Below are 8,443 nucleotides of genomic sequence, written 5' to 3' on the forward strand. Positions count from 1 at the left end.
GTAGCCAGACCAAGAAGAAGTGAAAAATGAGAGATGAAGAACAATAGGCGAGTCGCCGATATGCCCGCGATGCCGAACTTACTTCACCGAGTGGTCTTAAACAGTGACACAATAGAAAGAAAGGCATTTAGAAATGGGAGGGATATAAAATTAAGAGCAAAAACATTACCATTGTGGTTTTCAAGGGTTTTTAGCAAGATTCTTGGTTGATATTTTGTAATAGAGAAGATTTTGGTAATTCCTAACTTTTGAATTTCAAATTACTGAGCTGCAGAAAACATGGTAGATGTTGATTTTCTTATTTTTGTTATTAGTGGCTAAAACCCTCTTCTTGGGTTTTGACTATGAAGCCAATTGTTGAGTTTTACTAAGTGGGTGTTGTTGAATTGCAAATAATGGCATTAATTTGAAGTGGGTCTGACTTGCTACTGCGTTTTGAAGTTGAGTTGCATGGTTAGTGTAACAAGCTTAGTGTTGTGCGCTTGCTCGAGAGAGAGGTGCAGAGCCAAAGTATAAATCTTTGCATCCATAGTAGTGGGTCACCATGATTTCAGCTCGAGAGAGTGAAACATGGGATCTATCCTTTGTATCCAGCTCGATATAGTGGATTTTATGAAGACCAAGGGCTGGGCATCTTCCGGTTGGTGTCGAAGTTCGAGAGAATTTGACATAGAATAGGTAATTGTTCGAGAGAAAGTTACTTTACATATGGTTCGACCTACCCACAAAATTTTTTCCTATTGTGAGCATCACATTAACCCACTAAGTTAAAATTCGGCAATTGGTTGGTCATTACCCCAAGTTTTATTTTACTATTTGATCATTTCTTGTTGACGTGTGAAATTGGTGTGATAATAGTATCCAGATATTTGAAACTAAAACTAAAAAGGTGTAATACGTGCTCAATTGAAGAGTTTGTTGTCATATCTTTATCTTCAAATTTGAAGGAAAAACTACTCCCTGTGGGAATTGACCCCAACTCACTTAGTTGGGTTGTATTACTGACTAACGATCATTGGCACTTAGTATTGGATGAAGTGTCATGATACGTTAATCAAAATGGTGCCGCTACCGGGGAGTAGCGTTACTTAGAATTCTTTGATTGAAAATTTGAGACTCTCAAATTTGTTGGCTGTAGTTGAATTAGCTTTTGTTGCTTTGTCTAAGTGTTGGTTGGACTATGTAGAAGTGAGCATGAGTGATGAACAGATGAATGATAGCCAAGCAGGTCATTGGGATGGTATAGACGATATCAATAGTGTTTACAATCCAGCACAATCAGGTGGAATGGGTGCAATTTGTATCCCACAAGTTGATGAGAATGTGATGTTTGAAGTCACTAGCACAACTCTTCACCTACTCCAAATGAGGGTACTATATGGAGGGCTAGATCACGAAGACCCGCATGAGCATGTGAGAAAATTTACAGAGGTTTGCAGCCCTTTTTCATTCAAAAATGTATCACAAGAGTCAATTCGACAGTGGTTATTTCCACTGTCCTTAACGGGAGAAACTAATAAGTGCTTGGACGAGTTACCAAACAATTCCATCACATCATGGGAGGAGATTATTATAGCATTTAACACAAAGTTCTTTCCTCCATCAAGGATGATGAAACTTAGAGATGAAATTCAAGGTTTCAAGCGACGAGAGGGGGAACTCATCCATGAAACGTGGGTGATGTTTAAGAAACTCCTACTTAAATTCCCAACTCATGGGCTACCAAATGATTTTTTACTTCAATATTCTTACCGGAGTCTTGATTCGGTTAATAAAGGAGTGGCTGATCAATTGGTATGAGGAGGAATAATGTTACAATCATTTGAGGTAGCTATCTTTTCTTCTTGATGACATGACTAGAATAAACAAAGCGTGGTACACCCAAGAGGATCAAGTCTCTCCATTTGATTTTAGATTAATGCAAAAACAACTTGATAAAGAGAGAGAGGGGGATGAAAACATCAAGAAGATGTTGACCTTAATGGAATTTCTACAAGAGCACATGAAGGGGACATGTGGAGTGTTAAGAGTTGATGAGGGTTCTTCTTCCAGTTACTCAAGGCTAGGGGAGAATCAAGATTGGAGCTCCAAGAGATAAGAGATGGGTTTCTACTCATGCTATCTACAGCGAGGTAGAAATCAAGGTTGGAACTATCACAAGGGAGAAGAAAAAAAGATATACAACAACATAGGGCTGAGCAAAATGATTATTGTAGAAGGGAACATGATCATGATGAGAACCAGACTCGCTCGAGTGAGAGCCCAAAATCAAAAGGGAGTGCAAGTAGTCCTCGGGTGAATGACTTGCTGTCACGCATACTTGATAAAGTTGAAGGTTCGGATGACTTGTTGAAAGGAATGAAAGATGACTTTTCATCATTGAACAGTAAAGTGAATCTCATGCCGATGCCATCAAGATACTGGAAGTACAATTGAATTTATTATTAGCTCAATTGAAACTAAAGATGATGATGGAAGATGATGATAGAGTGCTGGCTATGGTTACTGGTAGCGGAAAGGTGGCAATAGGTAATGTGATGGGAAATGAAGATGCTTAAAAGCATGAAAAATATAAAGGCATGAAGGAGCAAGAGTTACTTATCCACCAAAGCATTTCCAAAGAACCACAAAAGGAAGTGGAACGACACGTTCCAATTCCAAAAGTAATGCAGCCTTTACCCAAAATACCTCCTCCATTCCCCCAGCGCTTAAAGAAGAAAAATGAAGATGAGAAGTTCAAGAAGTTCTTTTCGGTGTTTAAGACATTATCAATTAATCTTCCCCTTGTGGAAGTATTGTTGGAAATGCCGGGATACGCCAAGTTCATGAAAGAGTTAGTCACAAAGAAAAGGAGATTGGATTTTGAAACAATTGAAGTTTCCCATAGTTGTAGTGCAATTATGACTAAGGAGCTGATAAAAAAAAGAGAAGATCCCAAGGCATTTACCATTCCTTGCACAATTGGCATGCTCAAATTCGCTAAAGCTTTATGCTATTTGGGGGTAAGCATCAACTTGATGCCCTATGCGATATACAAACAACTTGGTTTGGGTGAACCAAAAGCAATCACAATGAGACTCTTAATGGCTGAGCATTCAATCAAACATCCCGTGGGGATACTTTACGACATATTGGTGAAAGTTGATCGGTTCATTTTACCGGCTGATCTTGTCATTCTCGTTTGTGAAATAAATGTTAAGATTCCCATTATTTTGGGAAGACCATTCTTAGCAACTGATAGAGCATTGGTGGATGTTGAAAATGGAAAATTGAAGTTTCGGGTGAACGAAGATGAAGTAACCTTCAATGTTTGTAAGTCAATGAAACACCCAAATGATATCCATGTGGTGTCCACCGTTGATGTTATTGATGAGGCGGTGGCTAGCGTGAGCCATTTGAAGTGCATGGGCGAACCTCTTGAAGTCATGCTTGCTAACTATGATGAATTTGAAATTAAAGGGTATGAAGAGGTAGTAGCTGTTCTTTCAGGATTGGGAGGGTATTCAAAAACCCCATTGAAATTGAACATTGATTTGAATAATACAGAGAGTCCTCTCGCAAAGCCATCAACATCAGAACCACCAAACCTGGAATTAAAAGCATTTCCCCTCATCTCCAGTATTCTTTCTTAGGGGCAAATAACACTCTACCGGTGATCATTACGGCTGACTTGCTTGAATGGCAGGTGAAATTGCTTTTTGAGGTGTTACGAAGGCATATCAAAGCTATAGGTTGGACCATTGCTGATATAGTGGGCATTCCTCCCGATATCTGTACTCACAAAATTCAGCTTGATAGTAAGTGTAAGCCGAGTGTTGAACATCAGCGGATTTTGAACCCACCAATGTAAGAAGTAGTGAAAAAGGAGATAACAAAGTGGTTAGATGCAGGTGTGATCTACCCTATTACGGATAGCAATTGGGTAAGATCGATGTAATGTGTACCAAAAAAGGGAGGTATCACAGTGGTCCTGAATGAAAAGGGGGAGCTTGTATCTATGAGACCGGTGACCGGATGGAGGGTATGTATGGATTACCAAAATTTAAACTCATGGACAGAAAAAGTTCACTGCCCTATGCCCTTCATGGATCAGATGCTTGATTTACTCTTAGAAAAAGGTTGGTATTGCTTTTTGGATGGGTATTTCGATTACAACCAAATCTCCATTGCGCTGGAAGACCAAGAGAAAACACCCTTCACATGTCCCTATGTGACTTTTGCCTTTAAAAGGATGCCAATCGGATTATGCAATGCCCCGACAACCTTTCAACATTGCATTCTATCTATTTTTGCCGACATGGTCGAGGATTCGATGGAGGTATTTATGGATGACTTCTCGTTTGTGGGTGATACTTTTGAGACGTGTTTAGAACACTTAGGACAAGTTCTCCAAAGATGTGTGGAGACAAACTTGGTCCTCAATTGGTAAAAATGTCATTTCATGGTTCAAGAAGGGATAGTACTTGGTAACAAGGTGTCGCAAAAGGGGCTGGAGGTTGATAAAGCAAAGATTGAAGTGATTGAGAAATTAACTCCACTAATTTCAGTAAAGGGGGTTCATAGTTTCTTAGGTCATGCCGGTTTCTACCAGAGGTTCATCAAAGATTCCTCAAAGATTGCACATCATTTATGCAAACTCTTAGAGAAAGAGGTGAAATTCCAATTTGATGATGCTTGTATGGTGGCTTTCCGGTGCTTGAAAGAGAAATTAGTATCCACCCCGTTCATTATTAGTCCTGATTGGTCAGAATATTTTGAAGTAATATGTGATGCAAGTAGAACGGTAATGGGTGTTGTGTTGGGCCAAAAATGCAACAAACTTTTTCACCCAATTTACTACACGAGCAAGACTCTAAACACTGCTTAGCATAACTATACCGTTACTAAATAAGAGTTGCTTGCGGTAGTCTATGCATTTGAGAAATTCTGGGCATAGTTCTTAGGCTCTAAAGTAATTGTTCACACTGATCATGCTGCACTATGTTACCTAATGGCAAAGAAGGATGCAAAACCAAGGTTGATAAGGTGGGTGCTACTATTGCAAGAAGTTGACTTTGAGGTCAAAGATAGAAGAGGTTGTGAAAATCACATGGCTGACCACTTATCAAGGTTAGAAGGCAAGGAGAATGACGAGCCTGAGGTTGACATAGAGGATTCCTTCCCCGATGAATAAGTGTTTGCGATAACTCTCAAACAAACTCCCTGGTATGCAGATTTCGCCTATTACATAGTATGCGGATTAATGCCAGACGAGTTGAATTTCTACCAACAAAAGAGGATCATGTTCTACGTTAAAAAGTACTTTTGGTATGAACCATACTTGTTTTGAAAGTGTGTAGATCATATCATTAGAAAGTGTATTCCAGAAGAAGAAGTGGTATAAATTTTCCATGCTTGTCATGCTTCACCGGTTGGGGCCCATCATAGTGGTGTGCGTACAACCGCTAAAGTTCTCCAAAGTGAATATTACTGGCCATCCTTCTACAATGATGTGCATGAATTTGTGAAGAAATGCGCTCAATATCAGAAGCAAGGTGGAGTGTCGAAAAGACACAAGTTATCCCTTACTCCCATTTTAGTAGTTGAGTTATTTGATGTTTGGGGAATCGACTTCATGGGACCATTTGTGAGTTCCTTTGGTAATAAGTATATCTTGGTGGCAGTAGATTATGTTTCTAAATGGGTGGAAGCTGTTGCACTTCCAAACAATGAAAGGAAAAGTGTGGTTCAATTTCTTAAACGCTACATCTTCGCTAGACTCGGTACTCCTCGAGCTATCATTAGTGATGGTGGATCCCTCTTTTGCAATAAATGGTTCTCAACTGTATTGAGTAAGTATGGGGTGAAACACAAAGTAGCAACTCCATATCATCCCCAAACAAACGCTCAAGTTGAAATGTCAAACCAGGAGATCAAGAGCATCTTGGCTAAGACACTGAATGCTAATAGGACAGATTGGTCTCGAAAGCTTGATGACACACTATGGGCGTATATCACCGTATACAAAACTCCAATCAGTATGTCTCTGTATCAGCTAGTTTTTGGAAAGTCTTGCCATCTACCGATCGAATTAGAACACAAAGTAGTGTGGGCATTGAAAGCTTTGAATTTGGACTAGACAAACACCTCAAAAGAGAGATTAGAGTACTTAAATGAGTTGGACGAATTTAGGTTTAAAGCTTACAAAAGTTCAGCTCTCTACAAGGAAAAGATGAAGAAGTGGCAAGATGCAAAAATACTTAAGAGAGAGTTCAAGGTGGGAGATTGGGTGGTACTATATAACTCCCAACTTAGACTCTTTCCCGGAAAGCTCAAGTCCAAATGGTCAGGACCATTTAAAGTAACACGAGTATTCACAAATGGTACCATAGAAGTTGAGGGTCAAGAAGTACCTGTATTTAAGGTGAATGGGCAATGGTTGAAGTTATACTTTGGAGAATGCCAGGAGATCTCTTTGATTGAGGTGGTGTACCTAGAAGATGCCTGAGAGCATTAACATGTCATGCCACAACGTTAAATAAGGCGCTTCTTGGGAGGTAGCCCAAGTGTTAGTGTTTTTAAATAATGTGTGTTGATTTTGCAGAAGTTGGATCATGTGCGAGACAAAAGTGCTATTGGGGAGTCGCCTAACCTATTCGGCGAGCACAATTTGGTCCGCCTTATGGACTGAAAAATGGGGCTGAGACTCTGGAATATTCAGCGGGATACCTTCACCATTCGTCGAGTCGCCGATGCGCTTAAGCGACCCGACTTTTGTCACCCTTTTTCCTTCAACGTTGATAACGTTCCTCAAGGATCATCTGGCCATATTCTGAGTCCATTCTAAGAGTCGCCGAACTGTTTGGCGACCTCCTACATGTTCGCCGATCTGCTTTTCTCTGAGAGTGCATCCCACTAGAACTATGGGTGATCTTAAGAACAATGGACACATCGTCGAAGCATCCAGCGACTGGTTCACTCTCTCGCCAATTGGGCACTTAGTAAAGATTCCTCATTACCCTGTTCTACTTGTTTACATACTAGAATGTTATCATTTCTTGTTAGTCTTTCTTTATTATTTTTATTTTTTTTATTTGCGGTAATTCCCACTCTCTACCCACATTGAGGACAATGCTGAATTCTTTTTGTGGAGGGTGGAGTGGGGGTGGCAATTGGTCAGTGAACCCCCTCCTCTTTGTGCCACCTCTCTTGTTTGTGTTTGACTATGGTTATTCTCTTGCAAATTTGAGTATCGGTCTTGATCAATACCGATGACTTAAATAGTGCTCATAATCGAACAAAAGTGAATGTGCGGCTACGATGAGGCCAAATGAAGTTGCATAGACAATATGTGAACTTTTTGCATCTCGTTGTGACTAACCAAGTATTGAATTGAGTCTCTTGTGATGAACATTGCACACTAGTGAAAGTGTGGAGTCTTGTTTGACATTGGTGTCTATGCCTTATGTGATGAGCTTACCGTGAACTATGTGTGATGACACCTAGAATTTGCCCCATTGGTCCGGTTGACTAAGTGATGCAATCTCTTGATATGATCTTAGGCACCTTTGAAGAGTGTCAAACAATTTGACATTATACCACTTTTGTGGTCTACCTTGTGAGTGTGTCAACCCCGTTTGAACACCCTTTGAGGCTTAGCTTTTTCTTGGAAGAAACTTGATGAAATTATGGCCTTTCTTGACCCATTATCTATAATCCTTATGATTTGTGGCTTGTGTGAATAGCCAACTTAGGCCAAAAGCCTAAGTTAGGAGTGTGGTAAAAAGAAAAGGTAAATCAAGAAGTGCAAGAAAGTCCCCTTTGACCCATGGTTTTAAGAAAAACAGAACCTCTCCATATAAAAAAAAAAGATGAGAAAGAAAAAAAGAGAATGGAAAAGAAAAAAAGAATGAAAAAGTTGTGAAAGTGCAAAGAAAATGGGGTGTCCAAGCAATCCATGGAAGATGAATAATGGGGTGACTTTTGAGCACGAATGAGAATGATGAAGAAAATGAAAGAAAGTGTTGTTCACACCACATGTCATGAGGATTACAACCATTGAGCCTAAATGACCATACCTTTGCACTCAGCCCTGTTACAAGCCTTGAAAAGACCTTTTTGACTTTGAGTGAGCTGAAACAAGGATTGATTGGAAAATACGGGAAAACCTATGGGTGAAGTCATGCATTGTGTTCATCTTTGTGAGTGTGAGTGTTGTATTTGATTCTGGAGCTTTAAATTATGAACCATTGTGTGTGTATATGGAATCATTATTTGTGTGAGGGCAATTGAGTACCTTTGTTGAGCTTGAACTTGCATTTGAAGCAAGTATTGCGAACTTGAGAATCTTTGATAGTGGTGAGTCACAACTTGAATATTTGAGTGCACAATTGATCCTTACATGAGTTAGTTGAGTCTTTTTGTGTGCATTCATGATTAAGTCTTGTGTAGCACTATTTGAGAC

At 39.7% G+C, this 8,443-nt stretch overlaps 2 protein-coding genes across 2 annotated transcripts; both read left to right on the plus strand.

Annotated features, from left to right (window-relative positions):
* The first annotated feature begins 2,579 nt into the window (after positions 1 to 2,579).
* LOC125842818 (uncharacterized) lies at positions 2,580 to 3,850 on the plus strand. The gene is made up of 2 exons (XM_049522121.1): positions 2,580 to 3,499; positions 3,547 to 3,850. The coding sequence occupies exons 1-2, from the start codon at positions 2,580 to 2,582 to the stop codon at positions 3,848 to 3,850; spliced, it is 1,224 nt and encodes a 407-aa protein (XP_049378078.1).
* Positions 3,851 to 4,441: 591 nt separating this feature from the next.
* On the plus strand, positions 4,442 to 6,118 carry LOC125842819 (uncharacterized). The gene is made up of 3 exons (XM_049522122.1): positions 4,442 to 4,783; positions 4,937 to 5,140; positions 5,510 to 6,118. Exons 1-3 carry the CDS (start codon positions 4,442 to 4,444, stop codon positions 6,116 to 6,118), a joined length of 1,155 nt encoding a protein of 384 aa, XP_049378079.1.
* Positions 6,119 to 8,443: the final 2,325 nt, after the last annotated feature.

Source organism: Solanum stenotomum, chromosome 10, assembly GCF_019186545.1.
Source record: "Solanum stenotomum isolate F172 chromosome 10, ASM1918654v1, whole genome shotgun sequence".
Classification (NCBI taxonomy): domain Eukaryota; kingdom Viridiplantae; phylum Streptophyta; class Magnoliopsida; order Solanales; family Solanaceae; genus Solanum; species Solanum stenotomum.

What these genes read in the sequence shown, in the direction of transcription:
- LOC125842818 (XM_049522121.1), top strand. Translation starts at nt 2,580, where the DNA reads ATGAAGGAGCAAGAGTTACTTATCCACCAAAGCATTTCCAAAGAACCA. An exon ending in GTTCTTTCAGGATTGGGAGG is followed by an intron (nt 3,500 to 3,546) that starts GTATTCAAAAAC and finishes TGAATAATACAG; the next exon opens with AGAGTCCTCTCGCAAAGCCA.
- LOC125842819 (XM_049522122.1), top strand. Translation starts at nt 4,442, where the DNA reads ATGGTTCAAGAAGGGATAGTACTTGGTAACAAGGTGTCGCAAAAGGGG. An exon ending in TATGTGATGCAAGTAGAACG is followed by an intron (nt 4,784 to 4,936) that starts GTAATGGGTGTT and finishes TTCTGGGCATAG; the next exon opens with TTCTTAGGCTCTAAAGTAAT. An exon ending in AGGAGAATGACGAGCCTGAG is followed by an intron (nt 5,141 to 5,509) that starts GTTGACATAGAG and finishes GAATTTGTGAAG; the next exon opens with AAATGCGCTCAATATCAGAA.